The 19,591-nt window shown below is 40.0% G+C and overlaps 1 protein-coding gene across 1 annotated transcript in view; it reads right to left on the bottom strand.

Moving 5' to 3' along the window:
* Positions 1-3,503: 3,503 nt before the first annotated feature.
* Positions 3,504-19,591, bottom strand: part of fstl4 (follistatin-like 4) — a 142,253-nt gene continuing 126,165 nt past the window's right edge. The window contains exons 8-16 of the mRNA XM_022676692.2: positions 18,325-18,445; positions 15,200-15,361; positions 12,493-12,627; positions 10,704-10,730; positions 9,844-9,962; positions 9,336-9,485; positions 7,770-7,877; positions 4,703-4,812; positions 3,504-4,556 (exon numbers count right to left, since the gene is read on the bottom strand). Of these exons, the coding sequence (XP_022532413.2) occupies positions 3,857-4,556; positions 4,703-4,812; positions 7,770-7,877; positions 9,336-9,485; positions 9,844-9,962; positions 10,704-10,730; positions 12,493-12,627; positions 15,200-15,361; positions 18,325-18,445 (1,632 nt within the window). The 3' untranslated portion in view covers positions 3,504-3,856. The remainder of the gene's footprint in view (positions 4,557-4,702; positions 4,813-7,769; positions 7,878-9,335; positions 9,486-9,843; positions 9,963-10,703; positions 10,731-12,492; positions 12,628-15,199; positions 15,362-18,324; positions 18,446-19,591) is intronic.

Genomic DNA, 19,591 nt, shown 5'->3' on the forward strand with positions numbered 1-19,591 from the left:
ATTTGTAATTTGGGAGAAATGTTGTCTGTAGTTTATAGAATAAAACAACAATGTTCATTTTACTCAAACATAAACCTATAAATAGCAAAATCAGAGAAACTGATTCAGAAACTGAAGTGCTCTCTTCATTTTTTACAGAGCTGTAAATCTGGATGTATTTCTGGACGCTGGGTTCTGGGACTGCTGTAGTTCAGATCATTCAGTCACTTCTGTAAGAGTCTCTGGATAAGAGTTAACTGCTGCTATAAATGCTGTAAATGTAAATGTATTTTTCTCAGTATGCCGGCAGTGTTTTTATAGGGTCTTGTGAAACAGTCGTGTCTGTTTTTACACAGAAAGTAACAGAATCAACACAGCTGCAGTTTTTATACCGCTTTTTTATTTCGCCGTTTTTTTTTTACAAACCATTTGTCATAAAGCAGAACACACAAAACTCAAACCTGTACATTTTTTTCAGGCTTCTAACAAGAACAATAGAAGTACAACAATGAGTCTAATGTCTAGAACACAGAGGTGGATTTCTGATTGGGCTCTTTGATAGGGACTCGTGAATTTCACACTTAAGGGATGTGAACCCAAAGTGATGTGCAGGTGATTAATGTTTAATGTAGAAAGTCATGAGAACTGAATGGTACCTGACTCAGTTTAGTAAAGTAAATTTGGTGTGTTTGTGATTCTCCACTGAACCTGAGTTTGATAAGCCCCGCCCCCCTCCTCGCACGAGGACGGTATGAGCTGACACAGCGTGTGCACGACCTCATCTGACCTATCACACTCATTTCACGCTAATCCGTCTCACAGACTCACAGACCTAAACTCTGTACTGTAGCTCAGCAGCCTGTTCAGCTCAGACTGACTGACTGGAGTCATGAGAGAGTTTTTGGTTTTATTACAGGAGTTTGCATCAGAGCAACAGAGTCCCTAAAACTCCTTTACGCTCCAACAGGATATGGAACCACATGACGCCTGAAGGTGCAGAAAAAACTCCCTAAAAGCAGCAGCAGTGCTGTGATTACAGTCCAGAACATTAAACCATTTCATATACTGTATAGAGTAAGCTCTGCTAAAACCTGAAGAGATCACTTCAGTTTCTCTGATTTTACTATTTATAGGTTTATGTTTGAGTAAAATGAACATTGTTGTTTTATTCTATAAACTACAGACAACATTTCTCCCAAATTACAAATAAAAATATTCTCATTTAGAGCATTTATTTACAGAAAATGAGAAATGACTGAAATAACAAAAAAGATGCAGAGCTTTCAGACCTCAAATAATGCAAAGAAAACAAGTTCATATTCATAAAGTTTTAAGAGTTCAGAAATAATCAATATTTGATGGAATAATCCTGGTTGGTTTTTAATCACAGTTTTTTTTTCATGCATCTTGGCATCATGTTCTCCTCCACCAGTCTTACACACTGCTTTTGGATAACTTTAAGCTGCTTTACTCCTGGTGCAGAAAGTTTTTTTGAACTTTTTTAACACATCCTTTTTAAGTGCTCTCTTATTTTTCCCCAGAGCTGTATATATATATATATATATATATGTATATATACAAACACAGCCTCTTTTTTTCTAAATGTATTTTTTTCTATTGCCCTTATACTTCACCCTTTCTATATATTTATTTATTTAAATTTAATATATACATATTTTTTATTCATTGATTATTTATTTATTTAAATTAATATTTAGAATCTTTTTGTTTGTGCTTTAAATGTTTGCTTATTAACTTTTCCTTATATGTTAAAATATTTAATAATAATTTTAGTATCTTTAGATTGCTTTTCATTTAGATTGTTTTGCCATTTAAAACATTCTTTTTACCAGTTTGCCAGTTTTTTTATGTTTTGCAGTTTTAGTGTACCCTCTCTCTCAGACTCCGGCTGCTGATGGAAAAACATCATGACCTACTGTACTTTCTCTCTCTTTCTCTCTCTCTCTCTCTCTCTCTCTCTCTCTCTCTCTCTCTCTCTCTCTCTCTCTCTCTCTCTCTCTCAGACTCCGGCTGCTGATGGAGAAGATGGTACAGTCTGCTGAGCCCCTGGAACATTTCTGCTCATCCATTCATTATTAAATTTTGGCACAATGCAAGAGAATCACTGCCATTTTTCGAAATGATGTGGAAACGACACAATTATAAGTTTTTTTTTTTATGAGTGTCACAATATAAAAAGGGCCCTAATTTGATTAATATATTTAGTCTTTAAGCTGCACAAACCGAGTGTCTGGGGCGAAATAAGGTTCAGGCAGAACATCTGTGATAATATTAGTGTTATACTGTATATTATATTATTATATAATAGGAAATGATGCACATCTATTGGCCAGGGAACAGGTCTTGTGGAGCTATTAAGTAGGTTTTTTTTTACCATGACTTGATCTAGATTGAGGCTCACGTTCTCATATATTTTTGCTTTATTCAAATATTAAATGAAGAAATATAGGTGAAATGAACAGAGAGAGGCATGTTCAACAATCTGTCAATCCGTTCACCGAATCTAGTGAGGAAATATTGAAATATATGAAGACGAGGCAGACGGACACAGTTGTGTTTACTAGCAAGAGACAGATGAACATACAGTAGTTTTTTTTTAAAAGAAGACAGTTTTCATTAGACATACATACAGTATTCCTTATAGTGACTAATATATGCAGCATCGGTGAAGGACGGACATCCTGGGGAAGAAAAAACAACAACCCCACACACACAAAAAAACAAAAGCTGAATTCTAAAGAAATTAACGTTAGCTTTGTGCATAGTTCACTTTTAAAAGGTTTGTCATCTATCCTTTCTTCTTTTGCTTAACTCTCTAAATCTGTAGTGTTACAAGGAAGTGCAAAAATGTACATTTCTCTGGTTAGGCTGATTGAGTGCTCATAGATCACTGTTCCACTGAAGACCATCACAGACCATCACCACCCATCACCACCAATCACCACCCATCACCACCCATCACCACCACCAATCACCACCCACCACCACCAATCACCACCCATCACCACCACCAATCACCACCCATCACCACCCATCACCACCACCAATCACCACCCACCACCACCAATCACCACCCATCACCACCACCAATCACCACCCACCACCACCAATCACCACCCATCACCACCACCAATCACCACCCACCACCACCAATCACCACCCATCACCACCAATCACCACCCATCACCACCCATCACCACCACCAATCACCACCCACCACCACCAATCACCACCCATCACCACCAATCACCACCCATCACCACCCATCACCACCACCAATCACCACCCACCACCACCAATCACCACCCATCACCACCAATCACCACCCATCACCACCCATCACCACCACCAATCACCACCCACCACCACCAATCACCACCCATCACCACCAATCACCACCCATCACCACCCATCACCACCACCAATCACCACCCACCACCACCAATCACCACCCACCACCAATCACCACCCATCACCACCCACCACCACCAATCACCACCCATCACCACCAATCACCACCCATCACCACCCATCACCACCACCAATCACCAACCACCACCACCAATCACCACCCATCACCACCCATCACCACCAATCACCACCCATCACAATCCCTCTCAACAGAACAGAACAAAACTTTCCTTAACGGATGTCTGTAGTAACTCTATTTTTTCTCGTTTTTGTGTGTTTGTGTGTGTTTGTGTGTGTTCATTTATTACAGTAACCCGTGTGTGTGTTCTGTGTGTGTCGCTCAGTCTCAGGGTTGAGTCCGCTTGTGTCCGTTCAACAGTTTTAGGTGGAATTGGCCCCAGCAGGCCACCGTAGTTGGGCGTGGAACCGGCCAGCGGTCCATAGCTCATACCTCCCCGACCCAGACCACTGTGTTTCCTCTCTCGATGTCTGAAACCTCACAGTGAAGGCTGCTCTGTCTAGCGTCCAGAACGAACATCGACTCGGCCGACGGCGTCACCAGGTACTGCCCGAACAGACCGCTGGACACCACCACCCTGTTGGCGCCTCCCCACGGCCACTGGTGGGATTCCAGCGGCTCTTTGAGGCTCCTGAGCGCTTTGCTCGTCCCCGTGGACAGATCTGAGAACATCAGGTCCGAGCCCCGAGCCGAGGAGGAAACCACCATGTACTGGTTGGATTGTGTGAAGGACGGTTGGAAAACCAAGTCTGAAACGGGAGCTGGAGCGTCCAGTTCGGTTCCTGACTGAAGTTCACCCTGAAACGAGACGGTCTGGACTTGAAACTTGCCTCTCTGACCGTCCGTCGTGACCACGTATCGACCGTCCGGCGAGACGAAAGGACGTCCGCCGATCCCCTGGTTCAACCCAACGACGGCGTCGGTAACGCTGTCCAGCAGAAGCTGGAAGGAGCTGGAGCCGTTCTTTCCTCGGCACTGGATGAAGTAGTATCCGCTGAGGTGAGTGTAGGCCATGCTGACTGGAACACAGCTATAGTTCTTCAAGCTGATGGTCTTGACGCGATGGAGGGTCTCCAGGTCAAATTTATGCAGCGCCGACTCCGCTTTCAAGAAGACGAAGCCAAACCTGAGACGACAACGGTCAAGACCAAGGTTAATAGTCACTTTTATATTATTTCAGCTGTTTAATTTCTAATTTGCTCGTTTCTCCTGGGAATTAAAACACTGATGAGTTTTGAGAGGTTTATATATGACATCTTTGACGTCTCGTACCTTACGTGGGTGATGATGAGGTTGGTGGGCGGGATGTAGAAGTCCTCCACGCGCTGAAACTGGGTGCGGACGGTGTGGTGGAGCTCCCCCACGCTCGCCTGCGGTATGACCTGAAACAGCGCAGCACTGAAGTCAGTAAACGAGAAAAGAGAAGAGATATATAATATATAGATACATATATAGATATATATTTCAAACACATGCTGCAAACATCAGTCAAATATAGATAAAAAAGGAACAAACGCAGCAACAGCAGAGGCAGCAACAGTCTCCACCTTATGGAACATGAAAGAGATCCACAGATAAATATAGATACTGAGTGCTCTCAAGGTTTGTCTTATCTTATCTCCATGGTAATGGAGTATGTCTGCAGTGTGTGTGGGCCAGCCCGCGGCTCTCGTGACAAATGCGTATTCGTGCCCCGCGCTGTGTTTGGACTCTGCCGGAGACTGCTGTGCTATTACCGGCCCCGGTGTTCACCGGAGAGAAGATACTGCTATTATTTAAATCCAGTGAAAGATAGAATGTTTATTTTAACAAACAGAAAAGAAATGAAGAAATCCACAAAAAACTGCAATAAATCAAAAACTCACAATTAAAACTCAATCAGCATCAATATTAGTGTTGCCATTAACTGACCACTGGTTGTCAATAGTAGTTAGGGTAGTTTTGTTACTATAGCTACTATATGGCAAAATATATGTTGTAAATATATAATATATACAGCTCAGGAAAAAAGAGCACTGAATCATCTTATATTAAGCTTTCAGACTTCAAAGTTCAGAAATCAATATTTGGTGGAATAACCCTGGTTTTTATTCACAGTTTTTTTCATGCATTTTTCAGGCATCATGTTCTCCTCCACCAGTCTTACACACTGCTTTTGGATAACTTTATGCTGCTTTACTCCTGGTGCAAAAATTCAAGCAGTTCAGTTTGGTGGTTTGATGGTTTGTGATCATCCATCTTCCTCTTGATTATATTCCAGAGGTTTTTAATTTGGTAAAATCAAAGAAACTCATTGTTTTTAGATGCTCTCTTATTTCTAATCAACCTAAATAATCTTCTGTAAATTCACCATCTTTTTGAATAACACTGGAATATTACACTTCCTTGTGAATGAAACTATTTTTTTATATGTTTTAAACTTATACTAGACTACATAGAACTATTTGATGATGATATTTGGGATTAAGATCCTGAGACTGCACAGATTTGTTTGTTTGTATAATTGAATAATTTGGAATGTGTGCGCTGTGCTGTGTTTTACTGCAGTGTTTGTAATTTGAGAATCACGTTCATACTAAACACATCTTTTAGTCTCGTGCAGAGCAGATGTGTGTAGTTCAGTGTTTATGGATTAAGGGGTGATTATGAATGCAGACTTGGGCGTACTCGTCCTCCGTCTGTGAGACTCTCTCTCTCTCTGTGATAACTGTGGGACCTGAGCCAAGCTAATGAAACCATGTTCTACCTCCCTTAACGCTGCGCTTCGCTCGTTTGTTGAATTTAATGAATTGACAATCAAATTGAGATGTTTGACTAAGGATATTGAGTCATTTATAAAAAATGCCGGGTTTGATATTGCACCACTCGAGCAGGAGGATTGCCTCTGGCCTCTGCAAATTGCCGCTGCCCAGGTCAATTACCCGCCTTCCCAGCGATCATGATATTACCCAGACATTTATTTGTGGTGAGGATCCATATGCCCCACAGCCCGTTATGCAGCTTCCCTGCAAAATATGCTCTTTAGCATTTTAGAGTGATTCCTGCCCGTTATGGTAATTATTTATTACATCCAGCTCTGAGGCGCGGCCGTGTGCAGCCTGAGCGCGAATAGAGCGAAAAATATGAATTAAAGAAGCTGGAGGGGTGAAACAGACGAGTGTAAAGAGAGATTATTTTATGAGAGACCACGCAGTTCTCGCCTGCATGAGGCGAAACTGAGTACAACAGCAAGACAATACCACAGCAACACGTGAACACCACCATGACAACACCACAGCAACACCATGATACCACCATGACAACCACCACGATAACACCATGACAAACACAAATTGCCAAGACAATACCACAACAACACATGATCCACACCATCACAGCACCAAGACAATACTGCCACCCCAACGGCAAGACAATACCTCAACAACACCAGGAAAATACCATGACAACACCAAGACAATACACACAACAACACCAGGACAACCCCAAGGCAACACAACATCAGGACAACACCACCATCACAACACTGGGACAATACAAACACAGCGCCGGGACAGTGGTGTAATGATGGAGAGATCTGGCAGTAACTGAAATAAATTCTCTTGTTAATAAGGTGTTGGATACGTTGGGTATCACAGGATTTTAATGTGATTTTTCTGGTGAAAGACGGGACAATAGGTGTAAAGTCCCGCAGTGCTCTTCTGCCTGTCCTGAACTTCTCACCATCCAGACGATTCATAAACAGCAGGACAACCGAGACGCTGTCCTGCACCAAAATACCCCAAAACACAAAAACACACCCAGAACTCAAATCAGCTGCTGTTAAAAACTCACAGGAGCATCAACCGGCACTCTCCGAGCAGAAAAACAGAAAACTAATCCAGATCATAATCAGCTTTATAACGGTCTTATCTGATATTTGATGTTTGAGAAAAAAAAAGACCCTGCACTTTTTAATATAAACATGTTTAAAAAGGTCATTTGAGTAATACTGCAAAATGAATGTTTTGGTGAGGTTGGCTGCATCATACTCCAAGTGGTTGCTAAGGTGTTGCTAGGTAGCTGCTATTGTAATCTATGTGGTTCCTAAGTGTTATAACTATTATCAATTCCCAGGATGCTAGTAAGGTGTTGCCAAACAGTTCCTATGGTACACTTTGTGGTTGTTAGGAGGTTGCTATCATATTCCAAGTGGTTGCTAAGGTGTTTCTAGTAACAGGAGTGAGACTGTGAGTTATTTAAAAAGATAAAGATAAAGAAAATGTTTAGCGTGCATCACAGTGCAGCGTGAAATAATGAAACATTATGCTCATAAATAATTTGAACTCCTGAAGTTCCTCACCTGTAAGGTGGGCTGTGTTTTCTGTGTGTCTCCCCAGCTCAGAACCCACACCTGATCATGAGATTTATCATAGAAGAGCTTCACTGGAACCGGGTCCGTCTCCACGGTCTGTGATGGAGATAAAAAGAGAGAGAAAGATGATAATAATATACATTATTATATACAGTATTAAATCATGGGAAGCTTTACAGGTAAAACAAACAAAAACGGGGGCGAGTAACACAAAAGTAACGCAACAGTTACTTTTACTGGTAACTAGTTACTTTTATAGTTGAGTAAATCAGTTAGTATTTTTTTGGAGAAGTAACTAGTAACTATAACGAATTACTTTTTAAAGTAACCTGCCCAACACTGTTAATCATTTAAACCGTCAGTGATAATAAAGTGATTTACACAGGGCAGCTTGGGCTCTTGGTGTATTACACTATATATAATATATAGTGTAATATAAACGTAAACGTATACTGTGGTAATATGACAAGAAAAAAAGTTTAGTGATTAATAGCTGAACTCAGGGTCTCCTGTATTCCTGTGTTACAGCAGGGAGGAGTCATCACACTCCGTCTGGAGAGGGAGGGAAATGATTGGTCAGGTGATTGTGGGATGTGATTGGTCAGGGGATTGTGGGATGTGATTGGTCACACACACACACACACACACACACACACACACACACACACACACACACACACACACACACACACACACACACTGTACACACAACACCCTATAAACACTATAGACATTATATACCCCATACACACTATACACACACACACACACACACACACACACTATAAACACTATAGACACTATACAGCCTATACATACTACACACACTTGATACACTCAAACTATAAACACACTATATATACACACACACACTATAAACACACACACACTATACACACACACTAGGCAGACACACATACATAGACACAAACACCCAGAATGTCAGCAGTATCTCTTGTCTGCTCTCTCTCTTTCTCTCTCTCTCTCTCTCTCTCTCTCGCTCTGCAGTCTTTCACTCTCCTGTCCTCCCTCTCCATCCATCTCTCAGTGCTGCTGCAGTTTCTCACACACCGCCTCTCCCCAACACACACCACACCACACCACCACCCCACCCTGCACATGCACTTCATCTCCCGGCCCATGATGCATCACTGCAGGGCTGTACCATGCTGATCTGAGATCAGAATATTCTTGTCCCCAATTGATTCTTAAAGAGAACTGAAAATTTGATTTAGAACTGTGTTTGTAGTGAAAATAACTCACGATAACATCACCACATAATTTAGCAATCATTTGTCGAACCATTTACATTAGCATTAGCATTAGCATTTAAAAAAAAAAAACCTGGATCTGCTGCTGTTTGGAATAATATTGAGTCATCTTGATTCTGATTGGCCGGCAGATTCAGTCCCTGTGGTGGATGATGATAATTCCAATGTCTCACAAGATCGAATCTTTTGATAAATCAATTGGTTGATTTGATTTAATCTCCTAAAAGCCTCATCTCTCCCATCACTAGTGATCTGGCCGTAGTGAATCAGCGTGAGAACTCACCTGCACCACTTTCTGAGCCTGAGTATCGATGATCAGCAGGCGATTGTGGAGAGGCTGAGAGACGTAGACGTATCTGTCTCTCACGCTGACGGCCGACGCCCACACGCAGTGCTGCGACGAGACGCCCTCGCCTTTAGGACACATCTCTTCCTAAAATATCAGACAAAAAAATACAAATCACAGTATTATTATACTGATTTACTATCTCCTCCGACACATGTGAAGTCAGACTTTTTGAACCTCTTTGCAGAGTAGCATCACAGCGCTAACGCTCGGAGGAAAGCGCAGCGACTCGGTTCTGATACATCAGCTCACAGATGCAGCCTTGTGCTGATCCACATCACCCTAGGAGTGATGAGGGGAAAGAGAGAGCACCATCTACTGTACTGTACCCACCCAGAGAGAGAGCAAGAGAAAGCCAACTGAGCTCTCTCTCTCTCAGGGCTCCGGCAGCTGACGGCAAGCTGCATGACAGGGATTCGAATCAACAATAAGCATAAGCACTTACATAGCTGGCCACAATCCTCTCGCTCTGCTTGATCTGGCGACGGATCTCACAGTCGCCCGGCTGCAGTATGGTGATCCCTTCATCCGAGAAGATATAGAACATATTTCCCACGCTGAGCCCTGAAAACACAGCAAACACACACACTCAGATATACAAGCTAATCAGACAAAACACAGACCACACACACACACTACACACACTCTACACACACACTCGTCCGCTCAGACAGACAAACAGCACATAACTGCGGCTGTCAGACAGAGAGACGGCCCATTCAAACCTCTGAGGATAATGGATCTGAAATTGGTTTGAAAAAGTGCAGTTGCAGATCTGTCACCTGACGCCAAACAACAGCTGCTAATTAGCAGATGCATGCTAGCGGAGTAATGCTAACTCTGACAGCAGAGTTGTCAGGCTGTCAGAATAAGACAGGGTGTAAAGATAAGCTCTGGGAAAGGCTGGGTGCGATCTGCGCTGCCGACGCTGACAGACACAGCGACACGCTCACGAATCTGTTCACCACAATCCCAGCTTTACTTCACACCAACCGAGAGAATAAAAACACCACACACCTGCATACAGCTCTCACACACCTTTATCACCCTTCTCAAACAATAAAAACCACAGATTTATAGAAATAAAACCTGAAATACGTATTTCCAATATATATATATATATTTATATATAATTACACTCCTGCAGCTGTGTTTTGTGAAAATAACTAAAAACTGCCTTATTGTTTAAAATAATGCACAGAAAACACATGGTTACATAGTGCATTCTCCCAACATCTTAAGTACAATAATAAACAATAAACATGAAGTTATAGAATACAGGAATACAGAAAATTATCATTTTACCTTCCTCTCGCCACAGGATGTTCGCCACTGCAGCGTCCCAGAGCAGAAAACGTCAAACAGAAAAAAGAAATATATGATAAATACAGTTTTAAAGAAATCAAACACATTTTAAATTCTTGTGGAGCTGCATTTACCATTCTTTTACCATTTTACTGTGTGAATTAAGACTGAATTTGGATTTTTGGGATCTATATTACACTATATTATACATTTCAGGAAATCTTTACAGATCTTTGTCAGTTACAATCAACTTTTAAAGGGTAACTACACCCCCTGATTTAAGCTGACTCCACCCTGAGCTTTGATCAAATTTGAAAAAGGCAAAAAAATGGTAGGAGTAGTTTGAGAGGGGCACTGGGTGATGTATGGGTTTAGGGGCGGGGCAAGAGAAAAAGCTGATTAAGCTGAGCAGTGTGCCTTGTGTGACTCTGAAATTCAGATGGGGAGGGGGGTTTATTTTTGATTAATTTGCATATTTTAAACATATTCCACATATGTTTATTGCATATATATATATATATATTATGTTTAGTAAAAGGTTGTACAATTTTATACAAGGGTGGTATGTTTTATTTCTTCAGAGAAACACATTTTAGCTATTAATGAAAAAATATTAGGCTCTTTAATGGACTGATTTCATATAAATTCTACACAATATAAACTCAGATGTTTTTTTAATTCTTATGTACTTTTTTTTCTCAATCTACAGCCTCCCAAACAAGTGGGGAAGTCAATATGATAAAAACTACAAAACAGAACACACAGCCGTCTGCTGTAGTTGTTTTTTTACTGCAGTAAAGAGATCACAGTGATCAGTACGGGGAGGACGCCGGAGGAAATACAACCTCCACACTTTTAATGACCAGATTGGCTATTAATAGCAGATCACGCCAAATCTCACGTGGACTGAACCCGTCAGTGAGTGTCAGAAGTTGTAAATTTGAATATGCAAATCAGTTTCTGCTTCTACTTTTAGTAAACTTCTTCCTTTTTTCCAATTAGTTCCATAAGGTTGATTAGTCCGAAAAACCATCCAGCATCTCTCACTCCTCTCACTCCTCTCACTCCTCTCACTCCTCTCGCGCCTCTCACTCCTCTCACTCCTCTCACTCCTCTCACTCCTCTCACTCCTCTCGCGCCTCTCGCTCTGCCAGAAACACATTAAGCATTTTTTCCCAGAAGCTTTTGGCACATTTCACATAACATTCAGCCCATAAATGAATTAAACAGAAGGTTTCACATAGATATACCTTTAACTGGACCAATCAGATGAGGCTTTAAAATATGCATTAAACATAGTTCTCTACTCTAAAGTCTTGATCAAAACGATTCTTTAATACCTATTCACTATTGATGTAGATACAGCTCGGTAAAAATAAAGAGATCACTTCAGTTTCTGAATCAGTTTCTCTGATTTTGCTATTTATAGGTTTATGTTTGAGTAAAATGAACATTGTTGTTTTATTCTATAAACTACAGACAACATTTCTCCCAAATTCCAGAAAATTCCAGAAAATGAGAAATGGCTGAAATAACAAAAAAAAAGATGCAGAGCTTTCAGACCTCAAATAATGCAAAGAAAACAAGTTCATATTCATAAAGTTTTAAGAGTTCAGAAATAATCAATATTTGGTGGAATAATCCTGGTTGGTTTTTAATCACAGTTTTTTTTTCATGCATCTTGGCATCATGTTCTCCTCCACCATTTCTTATTTTTATCCAGATCTGTATATCCCTACATGGAATATATAACAGGTGTTGTGTGTAAATGACTGACATCAGGACTTACGGGTTTTTCGCGCGGAGTCTTCTACAAAGAGAGAGGAGATGTCTTCGTCCACTCCCACCTCGTTCTTGGCGATGCAGGTGTAGGCCCCGGTGTCCTCATACCGAACACTGCCGATGTGCAGCTCGCTGCCGTTAGCTGAGGATTAAAACAGAGAGAATCTGAATAAAGGGAATTATTAATCTGCAGGGGGGGGTGAGAGGGGGGGGGGGATTCCCCCGGCGGTGCTGCTGACCTCAGGATATCCTGAGACACCTGATTCCTGCAGCAGAGCTTTATGATCTACAACTGCTTCCTCACATCCATCACCTCCACCCCACTCTCCTCACTGTGATCTCAACACTGCTCTATCTATCTATCTATCTATCTATCTATCTATCTATCTATCTATCTATCTATCTATCTATCTATCTATCTATCTATCTATCTATCTATCTATCTATCTATCTATCTATCTATCTATCTCTTTTGTTCTGGTTATGAAGTGTTACCATATTCTACCATCTTGTAAAACTTAATTTAAAGGAATATAAATTAGGGGTAATTAATCACAGTGATTTACAAACATGTAATTTAAATTACTTTGTTAAAAGGTGTATAGCATTTAAACAAGTAATCTCTCCTTTACTTCAATTAAATTACATTTCTAAGATTTGTTTATTTAATCATGTTATATAATTAGGTTTGTAAAGTAAGTTTCTGATTGTCTAGTAAAAATTGTATAATATAATATAATATAATATAATAGTGTGGTTGATAAGGTGCAGTGGATAACACCACCACCTGCCAGTAAGATATCATGTGGGAGGCTGGGGTTCAATTCCTGGATTGAGTGACTGAATGCTGTGATACACCAATAAGAGTCCTTGGGCAAGACTCCCAACACTATGTTAGCCCACCTCTGTAATATCATATAATATGATATGATATGATATGATATAATATAATATAATATAATATAATATAATATAATATAATATAATATAATATAATATAATCGAGACAGAGCTAAACATTAGGACCACGTGGGGATTCTTGGGTATCCAATCTCATATGTGTAATTTTGCCTCTCTGGAAGGAGATGTTTGAGCAGGTCTGAACTGTGTGTTTAAACATCAGTGTAAATCTGGAGCTGCTGGATTATTGTAAATAACTGCACATGTTTCTGGTCTGCTGGAAATCAGCTGTTTACCCACATTCTCAGTCAGAAGAGCTGAATTTAAAGTCTTTTATTTCCACACTGAACTCCCAGAACCCCCTGCGGTCTCCTCAAGCATCTGACGCTGATAACGGCCTATTACAGCGAGTAATGACCCTCACTCAGCCAATAAAGAGGCTCCTAATGAGGGCGGCGCTCCATAAACGACGGGCCGCGAGGTCCGGCCAGAAACGAAAAACGTCCTTTAAAGACCCACAAGACCCGGTACCGAGCGTGGTACCCTGCTGCTGCTGCTGTTACCATCACCAACGCGCCCACAGAGCGAGGGGGGGTACAGTGGGTACGTTGGTACGGTGAGGAGAGTGAGGGAGGGGAGGATGGGGGAGGATGTTTACTGGTAATGGAGTGCTGGAGAGTAAGAGTGTAAATTGTGAGAGTAATTGTGAAATTGTGGCGGTGCTGGTGGTGAGGTGTGTGGGTCCTGTTCTCTTTCTCTGGGTCTAAACGCTTCATTAACCCCTGGCTGTAATCAGGAGGGCGTGGGATGTAAACACTGCGCTCTTTTCTGTGGTGAAAGTGTTGTATTTGCAGAGCGGCCGTAATTAAACAGATTGGAGGAGGCGGGTCTGAGGAGGTCGTTTCAGCCCTGCAGGATAATTCTACAGTAAAGGATATTTGCTTTTATTGTTCATTTAAACAGAAGAGAAATGAGACGGAGATTTAAAATCTCTTTTATATGCAAATAGCTGTGGAAATGTGAGAGTGTGTCACTTAAGAAAAGACATTCAATACAAAATTGAAAATCCATCAGTCTAGAAACGTAATGATGACCTGACATCATTTATAACAGTGGTTCTAAAACTCTGTTAAGTGCAGAACTGAAGGTACGCAGAGCATTTCAAGGTGGTGCACCACCTCTATCAGGTTAGTGTTTAACCTGATAGATCCTCTAACTCAAACTCACACTTCACGGGCCCTACAATTGAACCCTGTGGAACTCCATCATGGATGATGATGGTCACCCACTGCACATAATCTTCATGGACCATAGGAGTAGTTTCAGTGTCAGGTTTCAGGAACAGAGCTTCTCTAGAGACAGACTCAGGAGATCCTTTGTCCCAAGAGCCATCAGACTCTTCAGCTTATATGTCTCAGCTCAGAGTCTCATATGTTTTTTTCTAAATTTTTATATTTTGTATATATTCTTTGACCACTGTAGTAGGTGTAATACTTATCTGAGGTTACAGAATTGTTAATTTTTATTTATATCTTATAAGGTATCGTTATTTTTTTAGCCTCAGTTAGCATCTATCTATCTATCTATCTATCTATCTATCTATCTATCTATCTATCTATCTATCTATCTATCTATCTATCTATCTATCTATCTATCTATCTATCTATCTATCTATCTTTAAATAACAATAGAAGAGGAGAGTTTAGACTGAAGTGTTTACAATAATAATAAGAAGAACTCCTAAAAGAACTCTGTGATTGTTAAGAGTGCACAGGGTTTAGAGGAGGATGATGATGATGAGGAAGGGTACTGACCGAGTAGCGAGAGCTGCTTGGAGGCGTGAGGCTGTAGATCCAGGCCGTTTTTCAGCCAGGTGAGTTTAGGGTTGGGGATGCCGTCGGCGTAGCAGTGCAGACTGGCGGCTACACCCGGCTCCTGGGCCTGAGTCTCCGGATAAACCAGGATCACCGGAGGGACTGAGGACGAGAAGAAGAGCAGACAGAGACAGACCCGCTTCATACGTTTATAATAACTACAAATAAACAGCATTTAGTGTGGTAATGATCACCTGAGAGACGGTAAGAGAGAATAGTCTGTCGGCTCCACATAAACAAACCGGCGCTTTCAGCTCAGCGTCTCTGATGCAGCCGTATCAGTTTTTAATTAGCCCAATATTCCCCTCTGAAGAACCAGAATCAGGCCTATTGTCCCTGTTAATTGAAAATGTCTCCTGCCTGTATTGTGTATTGTATATTGTATATTGTGTGCGCATGCATCAAAAGCAATTAATCACAGCGCTAAGATGGATGGTTATCTTTGCTTCCATACGCTACAGCTGGATTTTGAAGAATATCAAATAATAAAACAACACCGTAATTGATATTTTATTTTGTTAGCATCAAGCTTTAAAGCTGCCAAAGAATGCAGGCTATTATTTGATGTAAAAATATGAAGCTTGTTACTTTTTTGGGGGGGTTTGGGTGAAGAACGCTTAGCTGTTGTTCTGCAAGTTCATTTACCACCCTGTTATTTTGACTCAGAATGAAACCCATTCAAAATCATTCTGAAAAACAATAACAAAAAACAATTAGCTTTAATTTTATTGGCTAACAGCAGAACAATAGCCTAGCCTTTCAGAGCAGACGGTATCAAGAATGTGTTGTAATTATTCAGGAGTCTTTATCAGATGGGTGTATGTAAATGCATGATGCATGTACGATGTGCAAAATGTTATTGGGATTTTTAGAAATGGCCCATTTTACACCAACAAAATTAACACCCCTCCCTCTATTAAAAACACAACGCCAGCTTCAGGAAATTAGGGTGTTGTTGATACTAGATAGCAGCACATCACCTGCAGTCTCTGCTAGTTATTGGAATAGGGTTTCTTGGAAACCATGTAAAAAGCTTTTTTATTACACTTCAAAATTATATGTTATTTTATGTTGGTTTATCACTTAAAATCTTAATAAAATATGTTTAAATTTGTGATTGTTAGGTGACAAAATGTGACAATGTTCAAGATTAAGTACTAAGCAAATCAAAATAATAATAATTTTGTTAACACTTAAAAAAGGTTCCTTTATAAAGGGTTTATAAATAGTTTATAAAGAAGCTTATTAACGGTTATAAATTAAGCATTAAACGATTCACAAAGAGGAATATTAATATTAATAAACTGCTCACTGATCCTTACTCAAACATCAGCCTTTACACTAGTGCACAAGGGTGCAACATGCAAACTACACCAATCACCAATCACAGTCACTGTTTTAAGTTCTTTGGTGGTTTTGGATGAGCAAACCTTAATAACCTATTGGATAAATAATATAAGACCTTTAACCTTTAACTACTATCTCGTCGCCTCGCTTTGCCAAACACTCACACAAAGCAATCCAGACTGTTCTCATACAGAGTTCCCCAATAGTGGAATAAACTACCTTCCACTACCAGATCAGGAGAATCTCTCACTATCTTTAATAAACTCCTGAAGACTGAGCTCTTCAAAGAGCACTTACTCTCCTAACACCTCTAACTAACTACCTTCTACTACCAGATCAGGAGAATCTCTCACTATCTTTAATAAACTCCTGAAGACTGAGCTCTTCAAAGAGCACTTACTCTCCTAACACCTCTAACTAACTACCTTCTACTACCAGATCAGGAGAATCTCTCACTATCTTTAATAAACTCCTGAAGACAGAGCTCTTCAATAAGCACTTACTCTCCTAACACCTCTAACTAACTACCTTCTACTACCAGATCAGGAGAATCTCTCACTATCTTTAATAAACTCCTGAAGACTGAGCTCTTCAAAGAGCACTTACTCTCCTAACACCTCTAACTAACTACCTTCCACTACCAGATCAGGAGAATCTCTCACTATCTTTAATAAACTCCTGAAGACAGAGCTCTTCAAAGAGCACTTACTCTCCTAACACCTCTAACTAACTACCTTCTACTACCAGATCAGGAGAATCTCTCACTATCTTTAATAAACTCCTGAAGACAGAGCTCTTCAAAGAGCACTTACTCTCCTAACACCTCTAACTAACTACCTTCTACTACCAGATCAGGAGAATCTCTCACTATCTTTAATAAACTCCTGAAGACTGAGCTCTTCAAAGAGCACTTACTCTCCTAACACCTCTAACACACTAACTACTTCTAACCTCATTTCCTTCTTCCCCTCCTTCACTCCTCTATCCTATTATTCCCCTTTGTCCTCCTTTTATCCCTATCCAAATATGTTTTACCTTTAAACTTATTTTACATTGTACTTGACTATTGTAAGTCGCTTTGGACAAAAGCGTCTGCCAAATGTAATGTAATCTATCACTGTAAACCAATATCTTACTCATAAATAAGTAAATCATGATAATAACAATTTTGGTACCACTTTAAAATAATGCTCCTTTATAAAGGGTTTATAAATAGTTTATAAAGGATCTTATTAACAGGTATTAATTCAGTATTAAATGATCCACAAAGACAAATATTAATATTAATAAACTGCTCACTGAATCTCACTCAAACATCAGCCTTTTTTAGTGCACAAGCGTGCAACATGCAAACTACATCAATCACCAATCACAGTCTGATTTTAGTTCTTTGTTGGTTTTGGATGAGCAAACCTAAGCAACCTATTAAATAAATAATATCAGACTTTAACTACAAGCTTTAACTACTATCTATCACTGTAGTAAATTATGTACTAACAAGTAAATCATGAAAATAATGCTCCTTTATAAAGGGTTTATAAATAGTTATAAAGTAGTTTATTATTAAATGATCCACAAAGTGTAATATTTTAATATGTTGTTTGAAAGGAAGTGTTTTTACTGTAAGAAATCTGAAATGCATCAGAACTAGTTGAAGATCAGAAACTCTAGGAAAGAGAGAGAGATTGGATGTGAAAGATATGCTCTATATTACTAACCATTCACCTGCAGCGTGTGGGTCTGGGACAGCTCCTCGTATCCGTACGCGTGGCAGCTGTAGTTCCCCATGTGGATGGTCGTCACCTTGGTAATGTAGAGCGAGCCGTCATCACCGAAGTCCTAATAGAAGAAGAGAGAGAGAGGAGGAAGAGGAGGAGGAGAAAACTGCAGGGAATCAGCCCACAGATAGACCATGAATCAACCGTCTCCAGCGAGTCGGCGGGCACCGGGGTGTGTGCCACCCTGTCATGCTCGCTTGGGCTGATAAATGGCAAGGGTTAAAAATATAGCCAACATTAACGTGATTAATGGTGGCAGTTGTTGTTTTTCGGGGATGCTACAACTCACCTGGGGTTTTACTGCAGCTTAGAGGGGATTAAAGCATTAAACAGTTTGGTATTTGGACGAGGCGAACTGGATAAGTGATTCCACAAACTAACGGCCTGCTCCCAAACGCCGGCAGCGTCGGCCTCTTGCGTGAGACCTTAAAAATATATATATATTTAGCGTACAGCTCTCAGATACGCAGGGTAGAACCAAATAGAGCCAAACGTACAGTTAAGTATAGTGTTATAATAACATTTATACCAGTATTGACAGAGTAGAAGATAAACTTCCACAGTTTGTAATATAAGAAAAAAAAAAAAAAATATATATATATATATATTGTTCAGACTGTATAGAGGTGGTGCACTGTTCTACTGTGCAGCAACACCTTAAACAAATAAGACCTGATGAAGGAGACATCAAAAAGAAACTGCTTTGTAATCATCTTCATCATCACTCAATCAAGTCTCTAATGCATTTCAGAATCATGTGAGTTTTGTGAGTTAAAATAGAACATTTTGGCAAAAAATAAATAATCAAGGTATACTGTAAACACTGTACAAAAGCTGTAAAAATCGTCTTAAATGACCAAAGTATACGATTTAGAAGATTTCAGGTTTGCTGCATTTTATGCACTGATTTGAAGGAAAATCTGATGTATCGAGAACAAAGTTTGTAATATTTATTTTTGCCTTTTTTTTACATGCTATGGTTTCATTTACTTAAAAGTTGAACATGTATCTAGATGTGAATAACCACAATCTGTGTAATTAACTGTCAAGTTAATTGTATTTAATTTTTTTTTTTTTTATAAATTTGAAATATAGATTAACAACATTAATCTAATAAAACAAGCTCTTTTAAAACAACAGCAGCCAGACTCAATAATCAATATCTGATCTATTGGCCCTCGCTCCCACAAGAAGAACCATATAATTA

Source organism: Astyanax mexicanus, chromosome 17, assembly GCF_023375975.1.
Source record: "Astyanax mexicanus isolate ESR-SI-001 chromosome 17, AstMex3_surface, whole genome shotgun sequence".
NCBI classification, from domain to species: domain Eukaryota; kingdom Metazoa; phylum Chordata; class Actinopteri; order Characiformes; family Acestrorhamphidae; genus Astyanax; species Astyanax mexicanus.